The sequence below is a fragment of the Carassius gibelio genome, chromosome B14 (assembly GCF_023724105.1).
Source record: "Carassius gibelio isolate Cgi1373 ecotype wild population from Czech Republic chromosome B14, carGib1.2-hapl.c, whole genome shotgun sequence".
In the NCBI taxonomy this organism is placed as follows: domain Eukaryota; kingdom Metazoa; phylum Chordata; class Actinopteri; order Cypriniformes; family Cyprinidae; genus Carassius; species Carassius gibelio.
Window position 1 is genome coordinate 15,938,840 of NC_068409.1, and position 27,262 is coordinate 15,966,101.

Sequence of the window (27,262 nt, forward strand, 5' to 3'; positions counted from 1 at the left end):
AGGTGCAAAAACATCATCTGCATGGAAAACACTTAGAAGACACACACACACACACACACACACACACACACACACACACGTTATCAGTCTTTACTTCACCCATAAATCCTCTGGATTAAAGCGCGAGAGAGACGCTGATGAAAGCGAGGCAGGCCTATAGAAATGCAAAGAAGTGGCCTTCTTTTCTCCACTTTATTCTCGTTCATTTGCTGTCGGACGAGGGAGGAATGATGGGACATTCTCAGAGAGGAGACTTCATTAATGCACAGTATTTAACAGCTCTACGTGTGTGTGTGTGTGTGTGTGTGTGTGTGTGTCCTCCATTCTCTAACACACACACACACACACACACACACACACACCGACCATCAGAGAGAGAGAGAAGAGCTCATCCGTAACATTCAGAAAGACTGAAAGTCAATGTGATAAAGAGAGAAAAGAACCACAGTGATTCAGTCCCTCTTCACACACACACACACACACACACACACACACGCTTTTAAAAGTTTGTGGGTCTTTTTAAAAGGAAATTAATGGAAAAAAAGAAATTTCTAATGTAAAAAAAGATTTCTGTTTCGAATAAAAGCTGTTGTTTTGAACTTTCTATTCATCTGTGAATCATGAAAAATAAAATGTATCCCACTTTCCACAAAAGCATTATTCAGCACAAATGTGTTCAACACTGATAATAATCAGAAATGTTTCTTGAGCAGTAAATCATCATATTATTCTGATTTCTGAAGATCATGTGACACTGAAGACTGGAGGAATGATGCTGAAAATACAGCGGAGCATCACAGAAATAAATTACACTTTAACACAGATTCACACAGAAAACAGATGATTTACATCAGAATAATATTTCACAGTTTTTACTGTATTTTTGATCAAATTAATGCATCCTCGGTGAGCAGAAGAGACTTCTTTCAGAGACATTACACAATCTCTGAAAGTTTGTACAAAACAAAAGTACTTTCATCTGTCTGATGATCAAATGTTTGATCAAATGTTTATTTTTGGGACGGACTGCTCCTTTAAGGTTGGTCTCAATGGTCTGATCGCTGGAACAGATTCTGATGTTTAGTGTCTTCACAGACGTGAGTTTCTCTGTGTTTGTGTTGATTCATGAATTCAGTGAAACGCATCAAATAAACCCTGTGATTACAGCCCAAGAATGAAACCCTGAGTTTAACTTCATACGCAACAAATCCTGACACAGAGAGACTGGAAACAGTGTGTGTGTGTGTGTGTGTGTGTTATTAACCCCGCGCTCTCTCTCAGGACACTGAGCTGTAATCTGATGTCTCTATTAATGTCTGGTATAATGGGGTCTCAGGGACCACCGGAGGAGCGTCGGTCTCTCTCAGAGTCTCTTCATCACAATAAACTACAGGAAACCTCACAGTGTTACTGCAGCCATAAGATACAGACAAACTGACCCTCAGAGTCTGATATTCTTGATTACACCCATCAGCGTCAGAATAACTGAGATGACCAATCACATCAAAGATGGAGATGTGAGCCAGACATTTAATAATATCTGCCTTGTTTGTGACAGAAATGTTAAATGGCCGACAGCAAAATCCAGTGATGCAAACTACTTTTTCATCAGTCCTTTAATTCTACAGTGTTTCATAAAGCACAGATCGTTTCAAAGCAGCTTCAATCAGTTCAGTTTAATGTTGATTTAATTCACTGCAATAACTGCACATATTGAAAAGTTGGTGTCATTATCCAAAAAAAGTATATATCAATTAATGTAACGAGACAAGAAACATTTAAAGAGCCATTTTCAACATACTAGACACATTTTTATAAAAAAACATGATTTGCAAATAGTTTAAATGCATTACTTAATAAATGTAAATGTAACTTTCTTTATTCCCTTTCATTCCTTTAAATAATTTTTTTTTACAAAAATAATGTTTAAGACATGATTGCTGTTTGAATCTATGCAGGATAAAAACCTCACCCTTCAGTTAAAAACACATATTCCATCTTCTCTTTAATATTTAAGGTGATAAATGACAATCATTTACTTCCACTTAAACATTCAGCAATCACATGACAATCAGACGCTTCTTAAAGGGACAGTTCAGCAAAAAATGAAAACGGTCTCTCTCATGATGACACAGAGGATATTCTGAGAAACATTTCACCGCTTTTTGTCCACAGCGTACAATTAAAGTCAGTGGGGTCCATTGTTGTTCAAACCTCAGCGTTCTTCAAAACATCTTCTTTTGTGTTTCACAGAAGACTAAGTCATGGAGGTTTGGCATGATGTATTTTCACTGTTAGATGAACTGTATCTGACTCTGCTAAACTCTGCTAAAGTCCTTAAATAAAGAAGCATCACACAATTAGTCATTAGTAACTAATGACATGCAATAATACATGCATTTAATCACTGCTATATTCACATTTTAGTGAATTCAGTGCATTTCAAGCCAAACTAAACTAAAAAAATAAAGTAAAATAAAAAGGTTTTGTTTTCCTTAAGTACTAAAGAACAACATAATTTCTCACAGCTGATTTCAAACTTTTTGTCTAATGTTCTGTGTTAAAAGTTCCCTTGTGCTGTGTTTTAAATCCACAATGCTTGTGCATATATATTCTGAGGTCTGATTAACACAGTAAACTTCAGCCGCACTGAATCCAAGTTTACCGCACTTGTACTACAGTAAAACACTGATCTGTCTGTAATGGAGCAGGATCAGAGCTGATAACAGAGCAACAGCGTGAGCTAAACGTGCGTGTTTGTGTTTGATCACAGATAGAGTCGTATAAATCCTGACCTCATGGTTTCCATCAGAATGAGATCTTCTCTATGCATCGTGTGTTTATGCTCTCAGTCCAAGTGAACGCACGAAACTCCGCTGACACACAACCAGCGCTTATAGTTCCTGCACAAATCTAACACTAATGCATGCTGAAAGGCCCCAGATCTGTCTGTCTTCTGCTGCTCTCTTCTTGACATTTCCCAGAGAAAACGAATCCTTTCAGAATGATGTAATACAGTCAGTCACCTAGAAATACACTGCAGGGTTTCAGCCAATCAGCTGCGCTGCTGAGGTCAAAACTTTTATTTTGAGTGCGATTAATCGCGATTAATCGTTTTACAGCACTAGAAAACAATACAAATAATAATGAGGAAGAATACTGTTTGCAGTCATAATTCTGCCACATTGATGGATCAAATATAAAGTCAGTGAAAGCTCATACATGCAGCTGCTGCTACGAGACCAACAGCGGGCGAAAGGTCTGATATCGGAACCCTGTTTATAGAAACACTTCCATATTCATGTCTTGTTTTGTCTTATTTCAGTTTGTGTGAGTGATGGTTCACGTCTGGATCAGACTCGCTCTCTGAGAGCCAAACGCTGTGAAAGACTCGTCCAACCCAGAGGAATCATTTCACATTGTTTCCTCTTCCATTATTCTTCAAGTCACACACACACACACACACAGTTGATGAGGTGAGCAGAATCTCAGCCGCTGCTTTGACTTGTGTTAAGTTGTGTGTTTTGTTTTTTTTCAATTTACAGCAAATCTTAAAACTGAATTCATTCCACCACTGGATGAATTTATGGTTCTTGCAGGCGTTTAGTTCCACCGTGTGATCTTTATGACTGTAGGGAGATGTACTGCATACTCAGTTAACAATACTGTGAACGTGCACTTTTTATCTGGCCTACAATTTTGGCCTGATTGCATGTTATTAGTTGAATAATTTGCATAAAAAAGACGTGATTTACACATCACAAGCAAAAATGCTGCTTGAGCAAAAAAAAAAAAAAAGTTGATGAGTTACATTAATTTCTAGAGGTGTGTGATATGATCAAAATCTTATTTCATGATAACAATATATATCATAAAATACTTTTTTTTGTTACTTTATTTCTGCTTTGTTATTACAAATACCTCATTTGACTTTTCTGTGCATTTGACAGTTCAAGCTAAATTGCTACGAAAGAGTGAATCGTTCAAACTGTTGATTCCAATGGATTCTGTTTCATACAACTATTTGAAATATGAATAAATTAAATAAAAATGTTTTCAATGTGACTTTTTAGTTGAAATAAATGTTCATATAAACATCCTCTGAAGTTTATTTTAGATGTTGCATAGACTAACTGAAAAAAAATATATTCGATTTAATTTCAGTTCAAGTATATTTTATTTAAAGTAATATTTGATTTTAAATTTTAGTTTTAGTTAACTTTTAATAACCCTGAGGCAAATACATAACTGTTGAGATATATTTTTCAGCTCTACACTTACACATCTCTGAACCTCGTGTTGGGAATGGTCAGGCTCTCTCAGGACGTTTCTGCTGGTGTTAATGTGATTGATTCGTGGTGGGATCAGCACATTCCAGCGCGGTCCGTCCCTGATACGAGCGCTGCAGTGATTTACAGTCACACTGCTGGAGTTACAGCCATAACTTATTCACCCTCAGGACTCTGCCTGCTCTCGCCCAGAGGTCAAAGGTCAGGGAGGCTTCCTGCTACGACCCCTGTGAGTTCAGAGGTCAAGAAGTCTCCCGTGAGGTCTAGTGGGGTTACGACGACGGAGTGTCAAAATTATAAATACGAAACCAGATGTTTCTCCTTAAACTCCCTTGGAGAAATTAAAACACACAAATGAGTCAGCAGTTACAGAAAAACTCTAGAGCTGTAAATGATTGTGGAGAGCAGCAAAAAGTTCTTTAAATATATATTTTTAGAACTGAAGAAGAGAAAAAACAAAAGTTGTTTTGTTGACCTTACATTTATACTGATGAATTTGTAGCATACAATTTCACATTCACAATGTTGAGCAACAAAAAAGGAAAGAAAAGAAAAGAAATGTTGTAAATATTATTATTTACAATTTCTCTTTTTATCACTCCATAAATCAGAAAATAATACTGTCAAGTGTCTAAGAATAAGATGTGTAAAAAAATTTGAAATTATATGCAGTATGAACAAACCCTTCTACAAAAACCTTCAGAATATAGAGAGGAATAAAACTCTAAGTTTTGGTGTTTCTAAGTGCTGCTGAAGTGGAGAAAAAAACTCATAGCCATAAAAAAACGATTTCCACAATGTTTTTAGAAATAAAACGCTGCATAAATCACTGTGAATGAAATATGAACAAACCCCTCAGTAAAAAACTTCATAACATAGATAGCAATACAACTGTAAAATTTGGTGCATGTAAGTGCAGCAGAAGTTGAGAAAAAACTTTTATCGTTAAGCATTGGAAATGAAATCTACTGTACAGATGCAAATAGATCAAGTGTTGAAGCATGAGTCTGTTGAGGTGAAGTCAGAGAGCAAACACTGAAACACACTCACACACTCTCAGCACTGACCGGGGGGAAGTGGCACTTCAACTTTACAAGAGAAACACACACACACACACACACATGCAGCAGCACACTGGGGCCTGTGTTCAGCTCAATGCCTTTGTTTAACCCTCTTGTGTCCCCCTCGAATCACACAATAACACACAAACACACACAACAACCTCTCCATACATGCCTCTCTCTCTCTCTCTCTTTCTCTCTTTCACACACACACACACACACACACACACACTACAGGCTACATACAATGCATCCAAAAGTCGGAATCTGGGAAATTTAGTGCCATTTACAGCTTAAATAATCTGAACGTTTGAGGAATTTAAATAATTCACTGCAAAAAATAAAATAAAAAAAGTATATATATATTTATTTTCTTCTCACTATTCCTGCCTAAAAAATCTAAGATATTAAGTCTTGTTTTCAGAAAAATGCATCAAAATTAAGTGAGTTTAGCATAAAAATCTGGTTCAGAATTATTTTCAATTAAATAAATACAGTTACAGGCAACTTGGAAATTGATGTGATCAATAAATCTGGGTAACATATGTTTCTGTATTACCTGAACCAGTGTTATTTCAGTATCATTGAGAAATCATATTTTTATTAATATTTGTAATTTTTTTTTCTGCTTTCATATTAATTTAAGTAATTTGTTTTACATAATTTTTTTGTTGTCTTTAAATATAACTTTTTATTAATTTCTTATTCATATATATTAATGTCAGTCATTTTTAAATGTACAATTTTAAGTCATTTTAGTAAAACAAACATAAGAAATGTTTCCTTGGAAACTAGCTCAAATAAAATGAAAGTTTGTTTATTATATTTTATTTTATATAGGTATTACAAATATTTTTATTTATTTTAATTTACAATAATAATGCAAATTTTATGAGATTCAACTTAATGTTTTAAGTCAGTTCAGTATAATTTAAGTTTACCAACAAAACTGATTTTTTTAAAATCTTATACGTATACCGATTTTTTTTAATGGTCTGATCTGAAACGAGATATATCTCCATCAACATTGCATTTAAAGTTTCATGTTTATTTATGGACTTTTGCTCTGTAAGCGTTCATTGTAGAATGAAGCATATATTTAGTCCCTCATTCTCTGCCCAGTCCTTTTCCCATCATGCACTGCTCTCTGACCCGTCCCGACACCAGGGGCCTCTCCTCACCTCTCTCTTCACTTGGAAAGGATGTGATTGTGGTCGATTCGACATAGTCCTCCTCTCGCATCCCCTCTTTATCTGGCTGCCCAGAAGAGGAAGTGAATATGGCGGGAATGTGAGGAAAGTTAAAGAGCAGACATCAAGAGCAACTTTCTGACCCAGCGGAGAGAGAGAGCCAGAGATGGACAGGAGATGTAAGGCTTTTTCACGCTTTAAGAGCTCCTTTAGTGCGCTGCTGTCAGACGGAGACGATTGAGAGAAAAGCCGAGCGACTGAAAGCTCCTTCTCTTCACACATTTGCATGTAAAAGCTCATGGACGGCGCTGAATGCTCCTCGCTTCCCCGGAGCCATGGAGACGCCAATAAAGGTGCAAGATTCAGTCGGCTGAACTTAAAACGACTTTATTAAAGTGTCAGTGATCAGAGAAGCGCCGTTACACGCTCAAAGAGCTTAATGACCTGCTAAGAGCATTACGCTCTAAAGACTCGATGCTCACGCCTAAAAAAAAAAAACTGATTAATTTCCTGAAAATTGCAGGAATTTGACTGAAACACAGGAGCTTTTGTGCTGGAAGAGCCAGTGGGAAGTTTTAGATGCTACAATCCTCGGAAAGATGAGCAGTCATTCAATTAATTGGATTTGTTCCAATTAAACACAGCTAGCCTTCCTGAATAATAAACCCCATCATTATTTATACATCACTATTTATATACTCTCAGAGTTATACTAGTTAACTAAAACTGAAATTTAGATTTTCAATACTTGAAATAAAAAGATATGAATCTGACAAAAAAAAAAAAAAACGATTTTACTTCTGCTAGTTTCTCATTTTCATTTCGTATAACTGGATATATTAAAAAAAACTAAAACTGAAATAAAAATTAATAAAATAAATATATAAAAAGTTACTGAAACACAACACAATTACTAAAACTTGAAGTACAATTAACAAGAAGGGTAAAATATAAAAATATATTCTGACTCAAAATATTAACATAGTATTTTATAGTATAGCAATGATCCTAAAGTGACACTGTATACAATTGATAAATAGATTGAAATGTTAGTTGCTATTTTTTAAAATCTTATACAAAATAACTTTGTGATTCACGTAACATGCAACAAAAAAAAATTATAATAATAATAATAATAATAAACAAAACATTCTAAACTTTTTTTTTCTAAAATGCTTGTCTTATTTTACAGTAAAATATCTAAACATTATATAATAAAGATACATTTATGTGAGAAGCAAAATAAATATATATATTTTTTAATTGTCAAAAAACAAACAAACAAACAAACATGTCAGTTGGGGTCAGAAAAACACAACCTGTTTTCTCTTTGAATTAAGTTTATTGACAAAATTGGCAGATATTTTTCTTTTCAATCTTGTTTTAATTATAAACTCATTTAATTTTGATTAAAAAATATACAAATTTATTGACTTCATGCTTAAAACAAGAACAAATGTCTGCCATTGGGGTAATAATAAATAATCTTATTTTCCCTTTGAATTAAAATAAATTTTCTGACCACATTGGCAGACATTTATTCTTGTTTTTTGCTTTTTTTCAGCAGAAACTAACCAATTTTTTTCATAAAACAAAGCTTAAAATCATAATAAGTAGGGGTGTAACGGTTCACAAAATTCACGGTTTGGTTCGGTACGGTTCGGTACGTTTTAGATACAGCAAAAAGAAAAAATTGCCAGATAAATTTCCTTGATTTTTAAAAAATGTTTTATTTATTAAAACTAACAAAGTATGTTTTTTAATTTTTTACATTGAACAATGATGGAGCTATTCTTTACCCATCTTCTATGGTGTTTTCTTAGCAGCATACTTTATAAAACAAAAACAGCTCCTTATAAAAAAAAATGAAAATGTTATATTGTTGTAGTAGTTATGAACAAATACAAAGATGTAACTTTTTATATGGAACTCTATAACTCTTTATATTGGGTGTGTTTTTACTCAATTGGTTCTCTATAGGGCTTATGTTTTTTGGAACAAAGCAGGAATTATGGTCTGGCTGAAATGGGCTCGTGAAGGAATATTATAACGGGGCTCAATTACGCATGTTCTTAAAACCTGCGTTTCCACTACAGAGTAAGGCGCTCGCTCACTCAGTACGCACTGAAGGCTCATTGCAAAATGGCTAAAGGGTCTTTCACACAGGACGCGGTACGCGCGGCGCTGGACCCTGGGCTCAGCGTTGCCCTTCAGATACAGCGCAAGTTGCACTGCACTATGCCAAGAGCAAAGTAGGTGGAGTTTTCAAAACCGCCCGTGCATACGTACTATTTATAACAGTTCTTCTATCTAATAACGTGCAGGCCTGTTCATTGTATCGTACTGCTCAGGAAATTCCGACAGAGTACAGTTCTAGTCCATTTTGATTTCTGTGCTTTTTTGAATGCCCCGATCGATTGGTAAAATGCACCCATACACCAGACCTGTTGATTATTGGAGGATTTTCTATTTCTGGTCTGTTAAACGCATTGGCCATTTTCCAACGAACCGTTCGGTACATAATGCGTACCGCGTACCGAACCGAAAGCCTCATACCGAACGGTTCAATACGAATACGCGTATCATTACATCCCTAATAATAAGTCATTTAACTTCTTCAGTAAATGTACCTGGATTTAAAGATGTTTAGATATTTTACTGGAAAACAAGACAAAAATACTGAACTTTGTTTTTTTTTTTGTTTTTTTTGCAACGTAGAGGTTTTATTGTAATTGTTTATGTCATACTATGATATGTCATATATTTTATAAAAAAAAGAAAAAAAGCACATGCAACAAAGGAGTGAAGGAAATCTCATTGGTTCTTACACGCAACGATTTTGAAAAATTAAAAAATGATTGATTATTCTTCGCACAAATGGTCACTATATACATTAATCTGTCCTAAATATCAAAGAAAGTCAAGAACATTTGGAAAATATGATTGATATTTAAAGTACAGACTGATTTCCAGCCAGAAACTGATTGTTTTCTGAATGTGGCAGGTGAAAACGCTGAGGACAGAATGAATGAACATCCGAGGATCTGTGAAACAGGATAACACTCACACAATAATCCTTCACGCTACGAGAGAGAGCGAGGAAAGGGCTTGAGAGGATCTTGCTAGTATAAAGATCAAACCGTTTGTGGGACGTCCTGGGGTTTCTCCGCTCTCCGTCAGCTTTGTGTAATTAATGAGTTTCTGATTTATGCACATAACTAACAACAAACAACATCATAAATAAAGAGCAGCTCTAATGAAGCTCCTCATAATTACCCAAATGAGAGGAAAAACAGATGAAACGTGTCAACATATTTTATGAATCATTATGAAATATGAATGATGTCTTCAGCTTTTAACATTATGTTGTTGTTTATGATGAGATATGATTAAAGGCGACTGCTCCACAAACCCAGAGACAGATGATTTGACCAAAAACATTTCTTAACAGTCTTACTTAAGTGCAATTACAAACTATTATTATTTTTTTTTTACTTTTTATATTTTATACATTTTTTAATTATATTTTAAAATATTGAAATTAATATTCTAGAGTTAGCTTTTATATTTCTAAAATGCATAAATGTATCTTTTTATATTTTCTATTTATTATTCTATTTCTATTTACATTTCAGTTTTAGTTAATATTATTATTATTATTTTGTTGAATGAAAATGAGAAGCATTGCCTTGGCAAGCTGCAGAAAATATTAAGTTATAATTTTATTTTGGTCAAAGTTTATTTGATTTTATGCAAAAAAAATTTTTTTCTTTTTTCTTTAATGGTTTTAGTTTTAGTTAACTATAACCCTGGGTTATAACATCCATACGAGATGTTTAACAGAATGTAAGTGAAAATGAAAAGAAAAAAGGATTTAAATTATATTTTGTTTATTAAAACAGCTATTTTTAAACAGAGTAAAGCCTGCTGAGACTCTACAAAATATTCATTTACTGCATCGTAAAAAGAATTTCTGAAATTTCTAGTGAATTTCACAAACAATTACAAAAGTTACACACTGAATTAGCTGTGGCATTTTTATAATTTTCTTGTAAAACATATTCCAGTCATCTTTGTTTTATTTAAAACTTCATCATATTTTACATTGTATTATTTAAAAAAAATCATTTAAATTAAGCTAGATTCTCATTACCACAATACAAAACAAAAAATAGTCTTGTGTGAAAACTTGCTCAGTCACTGATCGTTCCTTATACGCTGGAGTAAAAAATCTTAATGCATCATAACATCAAAACTGTTGTGACGCATCTCCACAAGCCGTATTTAATCATTTCATGAACAGACGGCAAGATTTTCAGTGAAAAACAACATAAAAGTGCAAGATGGGATTTAGATCGGAGCAGTCATAAAAACTACTGTTGAGTCTTTAACAATACATCTACGATTGACGAGAGCACCTCAGAGATTCAGCTAAACAGGGACGAAACTCATACGACACGAGGGTGAGAAAACAATGACTGGGTTTCCATTTGTGCTGAAGTAACCCTCCAAACAGAGTTATCTGAGCGAGCAAATTCAACATCCAGGAGTCATATGGAAGACATTAGCGTCTGCAAGCAGCTTTCTCCAGCTCCAGCTCTCATTTTTCGAGGCTGTTTGAAGGATTTGGAGACACACAATCCTGGCGACTGTGTAAAGGCTGAAATAACATTCGTGGCTAATACAGTCACACACACACGTAATGCAGGGGTCAGACGACAGCCGACACACACCTCAAACACCTGAAGCAGGTCTGAGATCAGGCCCTAGTGGAAACGTCTCAGATTACGACTCAAATCAGATTGATTTAAGAGCTTGAACCTGATAATGCATTCAAAATCTGTGCATGTTTAACCCAAATCATTAATTTATACACTCAAGACGTCATATTTTCAACTAAAACCATATTGTATCTAATCAGCAAATTGAGTGAGTGAATATAAAAAAAATCTAAGTTTGATTACTGTTATTAATGCATTAAAGATAATTGCAAAATTCCTTGAAATTTAAAAGTACACATGAAACTCACCAGAAAAAAAAATATGTGTGATGCAAAGAAAAATTATATATATAAATTTTTTTTTGAAGAAGTTTTGATAGATTATAAGAACGTATCTGAAGGTTACCAGTATGAACCCCATTGGAATGAATGGAATTTAATTAAATCCCAAACTCATGACTGCTCAAAAACAGTCCAAATTTATGAAACCTACATATTTCTAACAAAACAACATATATATTTATTAAAGTGATCATTTATCATCCTGCAGTGGTTCATCGGTTGATGTACATATTTATATTCATCAACAAAATTCAGTCCCAAACATGAAATGAGAAAAAAAGCCAAATATATTTTACAAAAGTTTCTGACACTAATAGAACTCTGTAGATAATTTTATAAAAAGTATTCTCAACACCTAATATGACTCTGGATCAAAAATAATAATAAAAAAATAATAATTAATGATGTGTATTTTGAGGGTCTTAAAGCATTTGCAAAGCGTCATTCTCTTACTAAAAAGCTCCATATTTATTAGACATATCTGTGCACCCAAATGTGTAAAGATTAATCCTGACGGACACACATCATGTGTCAGTGAATAGAAACACGAGAATGACGTCAAAAATCATCGTCTGACCACAGGAGGAGACTTTAGCATCTGGTGGCTGTGGCTCTGCACGCAGAGAGGCATGATGGGAAATAATAAACACGTCATGGTTTGAGCAGCAGGGCTGTCAGTTGTCACACACACACAAAGGCGACACGCAGAGACGACACACACACACACACGGTTCACAAATACTCCCGGCCGTCTCACTGTGAAGCACACAAACACCTGTCAGTTCATAATTCATAATCTGGAGGGACTGACCGAACACAAGTTCATATTAGGATGAGAGATTGTTCAAAATAAAACTGGCTTTATAATACGGCTCAGTATGATTTAGCAAAATAAACATATACACACTGTTTCAGATCACAGCGCTGTGTTCATTTACACGAGAGCAGCTCAGGATCTGCTGCTTTCAGGAAACCCTTCATCATCATCATCATCATCATCATTTTCATTATAATAATATTTATTATTAGTATTAAATCCATTTTTAATGGAATAGTACAAAATTATTATAAAAAAACAATATTTATTATTTTATTTAATATTTGTAATTAATTATACAAGTATGTATGATGATACATTAATTGAAAAAAAGCTTAAAATTTGATAAAAACTGTATAATTTATTAACTAATTTATTATTAAATACTCATTATTTAATTGCACAGTACAAAAGCATTTTCTTATTTCATTTAACAAAATATTTAATATTTAATTATACAAATATGCATTATATTTGAAAACAGTTATGCTTTAAATATGCAATATGATATATTTTTTATGGAAAGTTAAAGTTTGTGCCTCCTTTTTCAATTTTGTTTTAAATGACAATTATATTTTTATAATAAAAACTGTCTTTTTTTATCTTTCAACCTAGTTCAGATTAAAAAAATATGTAATAATAATTATGATAGTGTTGTTGTTATTAAATAAAATAAATTCAAAACTTGAACTTAAAAGCTTAAATGAAAATCAGAAATGTTGCATTTGCTCTTCCTCAAGTGCATCAATGTGTCAATGAAGCTTTTGTGTCTCTAAACTCAGATCAACTCAATCGACTGAATTTACTCACAAAGCCACTTCCTGAAGCCTGACCCACAATCAGTGCCACAAACACACACATAAATCACTGTCAGCCGTCACACACACACACACACACACACACACACTCTCTCACGCTCAGACAGACGAACAGAGAAAGACACAATCATGCTGAGTTTGTAAAAGTGTAGCACAAAACTCAAAAACACACGCAGCTGCTATCAATTACGCAGCCGAACACACAAACACATGCGGCTGCTCCTGCACCATTCTCCGTCTCTTTACAATCAGACGATTACAGCAAACATCCGTATCTATGAGCGCAAACACATGCATTCATCTCTCAGCTCACAGAGAAAGATCCAGACAATATTAGATTCACTGTCAGTGAAGTCAACCATCACTGCACTGAGAAAAATCATGTTCTTCTGCAGGATCTCGTCTTGTTTTCCAGTCTTAAATCAGGATACATTTACTAAAGATGCAAAATTACTTGAGATATTCAGTCTTGTTTTCGGAGAAACTGATCAAAATTGAGTCCGCTTTGGCTTAAAACAAAATCAAATATCTTCTGAGGTCAGAAAAATAATCTTGTTTTGTCCTCGAGTTAAGTTTCTGTTTCTGGCTCCACTGACAGATATTTGTTCTTGAGTTAAGCGTAAACTCACTTCATTTCGATGCATTTTTGTTCAGTTGATTCAGTTTTCAGAAAGCCAGGATTAATATCTCATGTCAATCTGTATCTCCAGTAAAATGCATCTTGATTCGAATGAAGTTCCTATTTCTGACTCCATTGACAGACATCTGTTCTTGATTTATTCATAAACTCACTTCATTTTCTTTTCATTTACTCATTGCTTCTCCAGTAAATTCATGTTGATTCAAGCATCTTTTGATACTTAAACTCGAAAACAAGACTAAAACAAAATATATTTTTTTTTGCACTGCAAATACACTTCATTTCCCAGAATGCATCAGCGATGTGATTCTTCCTGTCTCAACTTCCTGTGCATTGTATTCTATTTAAATCACCCGAGCTGCTCTAAACTCTGTCTGTTGTTTAATGGGGGACATTTATGCTCCTCATATTTTGGGCATTAATTGTTAGCTGTGTTTTAGTAGCTTATATATAAACCGACACACAAATGAATCCAATACTCTATCAGAATAACAGGAAAATTAAATTACAGATAAAAGCATAAAGATGTGACAAACTCACTGACATATTCTCAAAACTACATTTATGATTTTAGCAGATGCTTTTCTCCAAACACTAAAGCAGTGTTCTCGTCCTGTTTTGCTGTAAAATATTAGTTTGTTTTTAAAGGAAATATTAATTGCATAAGACATGTTTACAGAAAATAAATCTTAAATGATGTGTATTTTTCTTACCTCAATGGCAAATTTTAAGTACAAATCTAATAAGTGTTGTTAGATTTATACATAAAACAATTGAACTTTGAGGAAAGAAAAATACACATCATTTAAATAATTTAAGATTTATTTTCACTGATTCACTTTCTCTAAACGCTTTCAGCTGCGCTTCGGAGTAAACACACACCTCACCGCGAGAAAAAATAGCACACCATTACACTTAACCCTTTACTTTGCTATCCCTTTACAGTCATTCACAGGAGCACACAGTGCTGTTTTCATGTAACACTTACTCCGATAAACAACAAACAACGTTTTACAGTGCATATGCTCACTTTATTAACCTACTGTGAGTGATGTCTGTTTAACTTGAACCAAACCTACTCCTATGCCCTCAAACCCAAGACTCAAGTGATTCTGATTGGCTACAGAAGTTCACACAGACACAGGTGTGATGCTCAGGGAGTGATGTACACACAGATACTGAGCCTAGAGAGAGGGACGGTTCAGCCTCCCAATGCTCAAAGAGAAAAGAGAGAAAGAAGAGAGACGAGTAATCAGCCCTAAGATCATTTTCTGGCCAGGGAAAGGCGAGAGAGAGAGAGAGAGAGAGAGAGAGAGAGAGAGAGTCATAAAATCACTGTGTGGAGTCACTTTAGAACAACAGCAATACTGAATTATTATCATATTCATTTACATCATACTACAAAGTGCTTCAGATAATGTCTAGTGGTTGAGATGGAAAGAGAGGTGATTTTACATAGTTTGTCAGAAGCAATATATTTCGATATATTTCATATTACATTTCCAAATGGGATAATCAGTATGTTTTCCTTGTCTTAGTAAAACATCTTAAAATCCCCAAATCAAATACAAATCCTTAAGAAGCAACATTTTTATAAGAGACCAAAACTTGTTTTCTTGTTTTCTCCCTTTTTTCAAGCATCATCTTAAGTAAGGTTGGATGATTTCTTAATTTAAGGTTGTTTTAGTGGCAAACAAGAGGAGTACTAGTTAGAAAACAAGTTATTCTGCATTGAAACTGTGAGTCCAAACAATCACAAACACAACATTTACTTCCAAATGGGACAATGCATAGACTTTTAATGTTACATTCAGCCACTTATATATACTGCAGAGCAACCCCAACAGAAAACATCCTGTGTTTTTACATTTCTAAAAAACTAACAATTGAGGACCTCATTTCCCCCCAAAATATGGTTAAGTAGTTAATCACACACACACGCACACACACACACACACACACACACACACACACACACACACACACACACACACACACACACACATAGTTTAAGCAGCTCTAATGTCACCCACATCTGCTTTCATTGTCACTGCTGTAAGCACATGATCTTCACTTCACATGAACACTTTAATACAACCTCAGATGAGTTAGCTGACACAAGCGATGACACCCCCTCACAAAACAAACCAAAGCAAACCCAAACCATTTTGACTTCAATTACGCTCACTCTCTTTCTCTCGGCATGGAGAGCAACGCCTCTCAGAAAGCTATTTTCAAGACTCTAACACAAAGCATATTTCATCACAAGCAGCAGAGAATGAGAAGGAAAAAAATCCACTTTATAAACGCAAATCATCAAGCCTGTAATAATATAACATTTTCGGTTCCAGTTGAAATTTCCAAAACACACACATATATAGAATCACATTTGTTTTTCATTTGAGCAGAGGCCTGCGCACACAAACCCACAAGCCCAGTGTAGAATTTCATCTGGTTCCTGCAGCCGAGAGTTTAACTCTATCCCTCGAGGGAGAGTTTAGCGGGAGCAACGCAGATGCGTCGCAGTGTACCAACTGAACGTGAGGATTAAGTTTCACTTTTAGAGATTCCTCCTCTTACTCCTCTCAGCCTCCTCTGAAAGAACATTTCTATTCACTGAGACTTAGAGGGTCAGCTGAATTTAATGGTCACTTATTGCCTGTTCAGGCAAAGCTGGTGGCACAAAGCAGGGTCTCAAGGACCACCCTGCTCCGACATCGCCTGAGGCGTTCAAACCCCGGCTAATTCCTCTGCTTACTCGGCGGGGGACAGGTATCTGAGACCCACACACGGATCTCCCTCGCTCATTTCCCTTTTACTCCGCCTTTCCCTGGCCAGAAAAGATTACAATAAGAAAGAAACAAACAATTCCATCCCATGGTTTCGTGTTATTAATATCTGCATTCACGCTGTCTGGGTGTCTGATTTGTTGAATTTGTCACTGCTGATAACAGAGATTAGTTCAGTCACAGCAGGAATGCAAAGCAGCACATTTTACCCAGGATTCCCCTCTCTCTGCGCAGCGAGCGCTTCACTCTGAGATTAAGGCCTGCACTCTCTCCGAGCTGAAACAATACAGCTAGCCTGCCAAAAAACAAAGCCCACAATCTCAAGTGCAAAGCAATTTATACTTAATACAACCCAGATCGTCTAGAAAAGAACAGGGGGGAAAACAAGCAGGAACTTTAGTAATGCACACACGGTTATCCAACACTCACTCATATTCTCGCTTATGTTTTTCCACCACATTCACACAAATGACTTCAGCACATGTTTCAGAATGTGTTCCCATAGATTTCCTTTCACACAATATGCAAGAGCCATCAAAATCACTGACACCCCCCCAAAAAAAGTGATTACTCACCTCAGCATGCTGTGTTCTGGGCTGGCTGGCGTCGGCTTCGATGGCGTACACGTCTATCAAGTAGAGGTCCGAGCCTTGCTCCCTGTCCAGTTCTGCAGCTGTTTGGATCATCCCAGAGTGGCGGCCGATGGTGAAAAGCCGGCCTGCGGCCTTCCCTCCGCTCCGGACTGAAACAATAAAAAACTCCACCTTTGTGCCGGTGCCACGTGGACTGGAGGCATCCAAAGAGATGACATTGGTTCCAGGTGGTTGTCCCTCCTTTAGAATAGTGATGTATTTGGGTTGGGAGAAGACCGGGCCTTCCGAACCCTGGAGGATAATGGTCAGCTCTGTCCGTGAGGTCTTGCGGTCCGTGCCGTGATCTGTAGCAGACACGGTCAGACTGTAGATGAGCTTTGAGGGAATGAGTTGAGAGGCGAGTCTGATATCTCCACTGTAGCGGTCCATGATAAAGGTGTCCGAATCTCCTCTTACGAGTTCATACTCCACCTCCCCGTTGGCACCCTCATCAGGATCAAAAGCCACTACTGTTGTCAGAATGGAGCCGATAACTATGTTAGATTCAGCCACTAGGGCATTCTGGGAGATAAATACGGGTATGTTGTCATTTTGGTCCGTCACCCATATGGTAACATTTTTCAGAGCAAAACGCCGGAACTCGACCGGCACGGCCTGGTCGGTCGCTTTGATGGTCAGCTCAAAAAGGTTGGAGAACTCTCTGTCTATTTCCTTGTTCGTAATTATCACTCCAGACGCGGGGTCGATGCGGAAATGACCTCCTCTAGGAGTCTGCATGACGATGGAGTACTCCAGCTGGCCGTTAATATCAGCATCCGTGTCATGAGCTGTTATAGTCATGACGGAGGTGGAGAGCGGGAGGTTTTCAGGGATGGACTTAAAAATGTCACCTGGTGTAAAAACAGGAGGGTTGTCATTAAAATCTCTCACATGAATGATGACCGGAATGGAGGAAGATCTGGGCGGCCTCCCACTGTCTTTGGCTGTGATGTTGAGTTTGTATAGGGACTGCGTTTCGTAATCCAGTTTTTTGACCAGGAAAATGCTGCCAGTGTTGGGACTGATGCTAAACGTGCCGTGGTTGTTTGTGGCAGAGATGCTGTATGTGATGTCGGCGTTGGATCCAGAGTCAGCATCTGTGGCGGTTACAGAGGCGACCAGCTCTCCAATCCGCATGTTCTCCAGCACATCCACTGTGAGAGTTGATTTGGGAAATGATGGATAGTTATCATTATCATCCAGAACACTGATGCTCAATACACAAGTGGATGACAGAGGCACAATCCCAGAGTCCCCCGCAATAATTTTGAGGGAGTAAAAGGGTGTTGTCTCATAGTCTAGTTTCCCCACTAGAGTAACTTGACCAGAAGTGCTGTCAATGCTAAACTGTTTCTCCTCATTTCCCTCCAAGATGTCGTAGTGAACAAGGCCATTTTTATTTTCGTCTACGTCTGAGGCAGAGACTCGGAGCAGCTGCGTCATGTTCTGGGCGGATTCTGAGATAGAGGCCTGGTAAATGTCTTTGGTGAATTTCGGCGGGTTGTCGTTTATGTCCTGTATGTACACTTGAACTTTGGCCTGGTCTTTGAGAGGCTTGGGAAGGCCCTGATCAGAGGATATGACTGTGAAACTGAACACCGCTGCACCTCTCTGTCTCATTAGAGATTCGCGGTCGAGTTGTAGCGTGCTGGTCAATGCGCCCGAGATAGTGTTCAGCTCGAAATTTGGCTGCGGCGTTTCAAATGAGTAACGTACCTCGCTGTTCGGCCCGAAGTCTTTATCCTCAGCGAAAACCAGCCCGACGAAAGAGCCTCGCTCCTGCTCTTCCTTGAAGTGGAACACATAATTAGTGCTGTTGAAAAGCGGACGGTTGTCGTTGACATCGTCGAGAAGAATCGTCACATTAACACTGGCGCTCAGCGGCTCGACGGCTCTGTCTTTGGCCACCACCAGTAAACTGTACCGATCTTGTACTTCTCTGTCCAATTCTGCCTTAATATATAACTGCCCATCAGGGAAAATCCCAAAAACGTCATTTGTGTTGCCGCTAACAATATCATACACAATTTCCCCATTAAGTCCAGAGTCTTTATCGCTGGCATCCACCTTAAAAAAACGACTATTAACCGGCTCAGATTCTAGAATGGTGACTTCGTAAGAGAGCTGGTCGAAAACTGGCGCATTGTCATTGACGTCATACACACTGATGGTGAGAATGAGGCTGGAGGTGCGCTGAGGAATGCCAAGGTCAGAGGCCATGACCTCCACCTGGTAGGAGCTGGTGGTGACCTCTAAGGGGCCAGTGAGGGTGATCAATCCATGTCTTTCATGGATATGAAACAAGCCTTTAGGGTTCTGTTTAAGGCTGTATTTGACCATACCATTGGTCCCCTCATCAGGATCCGAAGCTTTAGCCTGGAATATTTGGTGACCGGTGACCCAGTTCTCCACAGCACTGACATGCTCAACATTGTGAATGAAATGAGGTGCATTATCGTTCAGATCCTTCACTGTGATATTAACTAATGCTTCCCCTGTAACCTCCCCACCCCTTGCAATCACCCTGAGCTGGTAAAACGCCTGCTCTTCTCTGTCTATCAGACCCGAAGCTGTGATCTGCCCTGTGCTGCCTTTGATAGCAAACAGACCGCGCTGGTCTCCTGATGCGATCAAATAAGTTATATTTGTGTTCAGATCTACTGTGGTGGCCAACACGGTGCCAATAATGGTGTCAACAGCCACGTTCTCAAACATAACAAAGCTGTACTCTTTCTGACTGAACACAGGCGGGTTATCTTGTGTGTCTACAACAGTGACTGTGACTATAGCTTGCGTGTTCGAGCGCAATCCGCCTCCGTCCGTCGCAGTGACCTGCAGCTGATAAGAGGTTTTCTCCTCTCTGTCGAGTGGCACTAGAGTCGTGATTTTACCAGAGTTGCTATTGATGTGAAACTTGTAAGAGTCACCAGCAGTGATGGCATATTTTACAGTGCCATTGCGGCCAAGGTCAGGGTCGGAAGCTGTTACAGTAGTCACAAATGAGCCCGAAGGCTCGTTTTCTTTGATATTGGCAAAATACTGCATGGGGTAAAACAATGGGCTGTTGTCATTAACATCCATCAGTGTGATATTGACTTTGCAGATGGAGTAAAGGGGGGGCATGCCTGCATCTGTGGCTTTGATGTGCAGGAAATAAAAGCCCTCTTCTTCTCTGTCTAACTCTGTGGCTGTACTCAACCGGCCTGATATTGCATCTAACCTGAACTTATTCTGAACATTTAAGGGGGTTTCAGGATCAAATGAGAATCGGACCGTGCCATTGGCACCAAGATCCGAATCTGTGGCGGACAGCACCACAAGCTCGGATCCGGCCGGTGAATGCTCGATTAATGAAATGTGATATGTGCTTTGAGTGAAAGTGGGGACCTGGTCGTTAATGTCTGTGATATTCACAATTAATTTGGTGTAGGAGATTTTCGGCTGCAGGCCTTGGTCTTTAGCACTGATATTCAGCACTATTTGAGAAGCTAGTTCCCTATCGAGCTCCGCTGCGCTGGTAACCAAACCGCTGTTCTCACTGATGGCAAACCAGCCCAAACTGTTTCCAGACACCAGTGAGTAGCGGAGATTGGCGTTCTGCCCGGAGTCTCCATCTGTGGCTGAGACCCCTTTAATGTAGCTGCCTTTAGGAATGTCCTCGCTGATGTCTACTCTATACACAGCTTCCTGAAATATGGGCGGATGGTCATTAATATCATTCACAAATATAACCAGACTTGCAAAAGAGGAGCGAGCGACAGGCCTGCCGTTATCTGACACTGAAACGGTGAGGTTGTAGGAGGAGATTCGCTCTCGGTCGAGCACACTGGCTACTTTGATTAAGCTCAGATTGGGGACGGGCGAACTGTGGACTTCAAAATGTCTCTGTTCATTTCCACCAAGTATAGAAACGGAAATATTACCATTAGCTGTGGACGAATCTGAATCGGAAACTGTTAATAATGCCACTACGGTGCCCACCTGTGCATTCTCATCCACCGAAGCGAATTTGGATGTGGTAGGGAAGTATCTAAATTTAACTACAGGGTCATTGTCATTCACATCAAGCAGTTTTATAGTCGCTTCTGACCTGCCTGAGAGAGAGGGGACGCCGTTGTCTACTGCATGGATAGTGAGAGAATACTCTTTCCTGGTCTCATAATCCAACCCCTCCTTTATAATCACAGTCCCAGCCTTAGGGTCAATCTGAAAAGGAGTTCCTTCATCTAAAAAATATGTTATATCAGCATTTGCACCCTCGTCCAGATCTGTGGCTGTTATTTGGAGAACACTGGAGCCAGTGGCAGCGTCCTCAAACACACTGGTCTGGTAATGATCCTGGTCAAAAGCAGGAGGGTTGTCATTTATATCCTGAATGGTGACGTTTACCTGCAGATACCCGAATTTTTTAGGCTCTCCTTTGTCTTCCACTTGGATGAGGAGTTGATAGAAGGGGGTTAATTCTCTGTCCAGCCCTCCTGTGGAGACCAAGTGCAGAAAAGCGCCCTCTCCGCTCGGATTGACGGTGATATCCAAGCGAAACTTGCGCTGCTCGTTCCCGCTGACGATTCGGTAGGTGGTGTGATCCACTCCGTTACTCCCGATGTCCGCGTCTGTCGCGGTGTCCAGAATCACCTGACGCCCGCTGCTCGCGTCTTCTTTGAACGACACGACGATCGACGCGTCAGGAAACACCGGCGCGTTGTCGTTAATATCCAAAACCACGATGCGCACCTCTGTGGGGTAAGTGGGCTGACTGGACAGAACCACCACATTGATGATGTTACTAGGCAGAACTTCTCTGTCGATCACGGAGGATGTGTAGATGACGCCCGTCGTGGCGTTGATGGAAAAAAGTTTGTGGTGTTCGCTGAATCTGTAAGTGAAAGAGGGTTTGGTGTCGATGGTGCCCACATATGTGCCCAGCGGCTGCTCCTCCAGAACCTCAAACTCCTGCCGAACTTGACTGGATAAAGAGTAGCGCGATAAAGTCCATAAAACGAATAAAATAAGATGCAAAGTGTCCAAAGGTCTACCTAAAAGCGCCATGATCGCTGATCCAGTCAGGGTTTCTCCGAGCCTGATACATTCACCTCAGATTTGCAACATTGTATCCAAAAAATAAAACAAAAACAAAAGCAAAGGCGGTGATCAAAGGAAATGTATCCAAAGCGCGCTTGCCGCTTCAAAGAAACTTGAGGTGAAGTTCCGCTAAAGAGTTCATAGAGAGTTGTTGATCCACGGGGATATCCTTAAAAATCCGTTTTAGGGAGGAGAAAGGGTTCACTCGCTGTAAGATCCTGTCAGAAAGCATCCAGCAAAACTTCGCGTTCTTCTCATGATGATGATGATGATGGAGTTTCCATTGTGAAGAAAAGGAAAGTGCGCTACGATTAAATCCTGCAATGAGAGTTTTTCCTCCAGGAAATAAAGCAGCTCAAATGTTCTCCCTGTGTTTCTGATACGGGATGTCCCACGGAATAACGGTGACCAAACTTCACTTTACTCCCGCCCTGCTGGCCTGTCATTGGCTCTCAGTGCCTGAGCCCGCCCCTCTCTGGCACACAGTTCTATTGTAAAGTCATCGACTCGGCTGCTGATTGGATGAGGCGGATGTCAATCATCGCGTGGACTGAATATTATAACAGAGCTGCGCTCCAGGTATTGAGTGTACCGTTATGTGCCCACAATAACACCAGCCTCTCATTTACATTCCTGCCTGCTTTTTCCACTCCTCATAAGTGTTTGAATACATTTATATACTCTTTGTAGCGTATCTGTGAATGCTGCATGTAGTTCGTCACAATAATTAGGCTATTTGATAACATCATTGAGAACTTTTTTCTTGCTGTTTATTTTTTACTTGAAGTCCAAATATTTAAGCATTTTTAAATCGAGATACATTTGCTCCAGAACCAAATTATTTTATGATTTCTTTTTTTTTTATATATATACCTGATACTTCAAACAGAACAAAACACATGTCAGTGTGGACAGAAAAAATGGACTTAATTCAAAGGGAGAACATGATTATTTTTCTAATTCTACTGGCAGATAATTATTAATTTAACAGCGGCGTGTCTGAAGTTTCTCATGCTCTTGGGAAATATTAACAAATTTCAGATGCAACAGTTTATCAATGAACGCTTGTCTGCAGATTCACAAGTGTGTAGCGCCATCTAGCGGTCAAGCAATCTGATGAAGTCCAGCGGTCAAAATGGCTTTATTTCCTTTATTATTAATACGCCAAATAAACCTTGCCAGGTCGGTTAATCTGATTATATGCAGTCTCTCAGCCTCCTTCACTAATCTCAGAGTGTTCAGCCCCGTATCGTTATTCTGTTTGTGCTGATTTTTAATTGGGTCAGATGCCTTGATGTTTGTTTCCTCTTTAATTTGAGCGCATTAATGCAGCATTGATGCTCCACTGACCTACATCAGGAACAAACGAGCACACAAGCGCCTGCAGAAGACTTCGAGACACCATTGATCTGAATGCGAACCTTTAATTGATTTAAAATAAATCAATTTATCAATTATAAGATTCTGAAATTATAATATAAGATTATTATATAATATAAGATTATTATTAATTATAAGAAATTAGGCTGCTTTGGGAAAAAACGAAACTATTCAGCAGACCAATATGCAAAGGAGAGTAGAACATAGATATGCAGATAAATTATGGTAAGAGTGAAATGAAGAGTTTAATGAGGCAACGTGAAGAATAGATGGCAGAAATATTGGGAAGAAGAAAGAGCAGGGAGATGGTTTTATAGCATTCAAAGAATTATTGGTTAGTAACAGGAAGAAATTGACAAGAGGAAAATATCATCTCAAGGCTAAGATTTAAAATTTCAATGTTTAATGGAATTTAGGGAGTATTATGGTCCTAATCAGTAGGTGGTGGTAATGCACCTAAAAGTTCGCCATCAAACGCCAAGAAGAAGAAGAAGAAGAAGAAGAAGGAAGTTCAAGGGTCCGTTCTTCATCTGTCTCAGCTGGATTTGATTGTTGACGATTTCTCTTGATCTGGATCGGTTGGTTCTTCGAAGTTCATCCCGGAGTTGTTATCATATTAACAGGTCAGGAAGCTTAAACCTGCGCAGGAGCACTGATATAAAGTTAGTTTGACGTTTGATATTTGTTAGAAATCTTCAATAGTTATTTACCTATTAGAACACTGACCATAAACATAATGTCCTCTAATGGTTTTCAAATGTAGAAGAGAGAACACACAATGTGTTGTATTTGTTTTAATCTGCCTTAAAGTATTGTAAATGATAGACATCCTAATGTAAAAATGTAGGATAGGGACCGTCTGCAAAGTGCAGAACAAAGAGCAAAAGGCACAATTATTCCATCTAAAAGCTTCACTTGTGAAATCTATACAAATAATTATTAAATATAAGGGGTGTGTCTTATTACTGGTTCATAAAAGAACATTTAGATATTGGTTTTATTCACAGACTTATAATATGACAAAAACATTTTTAATCCTTTGAACAATTGAGAAAAAAATCTGGCAAAGCATTACAAAGATTGTGCAGTTTACCGCCCCCTAGAGGAAGATACTGCACTTGTCTTGACTGAGTTTGACATTCTAACATATCGATTCTTTTAAAATCAATAAAGTCTTCTATTTCAACTTCAAAAGGTGTGTCTTGTTTCTGATTTCTAAATTAAAATTTTAATTCAGGTTTTACACATTTGTAATTCAGGACACATGCTATTGAATTAAACAGTAGGTTTCTTGTAGCGTCTCGTTGTCTCAGTTCTTCTGGATTTATTCTCTCAAACGTATTTCATTCCAGACAGACTGATGATGATCAGATCATTATTACAATTAATGGCAAAATGAATATTTGGACATGTAGACTGCTATTTCCTGATGACACACCACTGCTGCAAAAACTGACTTAAAACCATTTTTAGCTGCTGAAAATACTAGTGTTCAAAGAATTCTGCGCACCACTGCATATTATATATGAAATGCTAATCCAGAAGAGAAAAAACACTCCATATTTTACATTAGTTTATTGACATTAGTTGTTTTAAGCATATAAGAATGGATCACACAAATTACAATGTAACTATAGAACTACACACACACACACATAAATCAGCATAAAATTTCTATACATGCATTACCACCACCAACACCTAAAAAGTGGTCTTGCACTCACACTCTTTTAACTGTATACTATCCTAGCTTAAAAAAAAAAAGGTTACTCTACTTTTGGGTAAAATATTGAGGACAGTCCCAAATGTCATTTACTGTGAGTGACATATACAGAAAATATATTCAAACAGGAAATTATTTTGTTTAATGAATATCGTTTAAAAAAAGTATTTAAAAATAATGCTTAAATCAAAATAATTAAGCAGCAAACCATCTAAAAAATCATGTTACACACAGTATTTAAAAAGTCAGTCTTGTAAAATGTGTAATAAACACTGGATGACTGCAACAAAAGACTGCAAAAAAAGACTAAACAACTTTTTATTTTAGTTCATACTTATTTTATTATTATTATTTTATTTATTTAAATTGTTTATTTTGGATGGTAACATTTAGAAATGTGATTTAAAAATAACAGTAAAAAGATAAATTAATATAAACATTTGCTAGCTGTGGAAGCACTTTTTTTTTTTTTTTTTTTTTTTTTTACAAAGGGTCTGTTTGACTGAAGTTTATTCTGATATTTCTATGAAGACATCGTTGTGGGCAAAATGTTAATTATTTCACCAAAATAAGATGTATTACACAAAATGCATTTTATTTTTTTGTGCTGCCCTGAGTAAGATATTTTGCTTCAAAGATGTTTACATATAATCTACAAGAAAAAATAATAGCTGAATTATGTCTTATATGTGTGTGTGTGTGTGTGTGTGTGTGTGTGTGTGTGTGTGTATGTATATATATATATATATATATATATATATATATATATATATATATATATATCAGACAGTGCGGATGCCCAGTCTTGAGCGCACGTCTCATGCTGTGTTCACACCAAACGCGAATAGAGCGTCTGGCGCGAATGATTTCAAAAAATAGCCGCATTCCCCCTGTCGGGCCAGTGCGAGCCAGGGCTTAAAGCGGGCCGGGTGGGGCTCATAGCCTCGGGCCAGTAGCACCGAGGCCAGAATAGCGCAGGGTTTCCACAGTCAGGGCTTGAATCACCGCTGCGCGTCACTAAAACACGCCCTTTACACGCCTCTCAGAACAATGTCATGCAACCACAAAATTTCACCATCAAAGAGAAATTATCAGAAAACTAAGAAATAAGTCACTGGAACATGCGCGATCACAAAACGAACATGATAAAAGCGGTAGTTTGTTTGCATGCTTTGTTATATATTCAGATTCAAAAGCATCGATGTTTTAACTATAGAATAAGTGATACATTGATCATATTGTTTTAATTTATCAGAACTCAAAATTATTCACACATAAATACACTTATTTCTATTTTTTTATTTATTTATTTTTAACGCTCATGAAAATAGCCTGCTTATTCAGTCGAGTCTGTTTCTGTTTATTAGCCACAGTAGCCGTCACATTTAGAATGAATGATAATATCTCTATTTTTATAAAAGCTCCCGAACAAAAAACATTAGGCTATATTCTTTTATGATAGGCAACGTGAGATAAACTCTCGAGACGAGGCTTGTGACAGATAATATTAATTTTACTTAATAAATACACAATTGTGATAGAGAATAAGAAGCTGACGTATTTCTTCAAGCTTCATATTTTACCATGTTTACTATGGTAACAAGTTTAGCGTGCATATCTTTTGCATCGCTTATAAATATTTCTGCCTTGTATGGTGATTATAATCCACATTGGATCAAGTTATTTCAAACACTTGCTGCTAACTAAGAGTGCGTTTTGAGCTCAACTTATTTTAAAACATATTTAATGCTGGTGTTAAAGCTGTTATCTTTCTGAAAT

General features: G+C 37.5%; 2 protein-coding genes across 3 annotated transcripts in view; one reads left to right on the forward strand and one right to left on the reverse strand.

Annotated features, from left to right (window-relative positions):
* Nucleotides 1–22,360, reverse strand: part of LOC127971415 (protocadherin Fat 4) — a 77,397-nt gene extending 55,037 nt beyond the window's left edge. For both annotated transcript variants that reach the window (XM_052574419.1, XM_052574418.1), the window contains exon 1: nucleotides 17,242–22,360. In XM_052574419.1, coding sequence (XP_052430379.1) covers nucleotides 17,242–22,347 — 5,106 coding nt within the window. In that variant the 5' untranslated portion in view covers nucleotides 22,348–22,360. The remainder of the gene's footprint in view (nucleotides 1–17,241) is intronic.
* Nucleotides 22,361–24,030: 1,670 nt separating this feature from the next.
* The window catches only part of LOC127971419 (tripartite motif-containing protein 16), a 28,980-nt gene continuing 25,748 nt past the window's right edge, over nucleotides 24,031–27,262 (forward strand). Inside the window, exon 1 of the mRNA XM_052574423.1 lies at nucleotides 24,031–24,383. The gene's annotated coding sequence lies outside the window, so the exon portion shown is untranslated. The remainder of the gene's footprint in view (nucleotides 24,384–27,262) is intronic.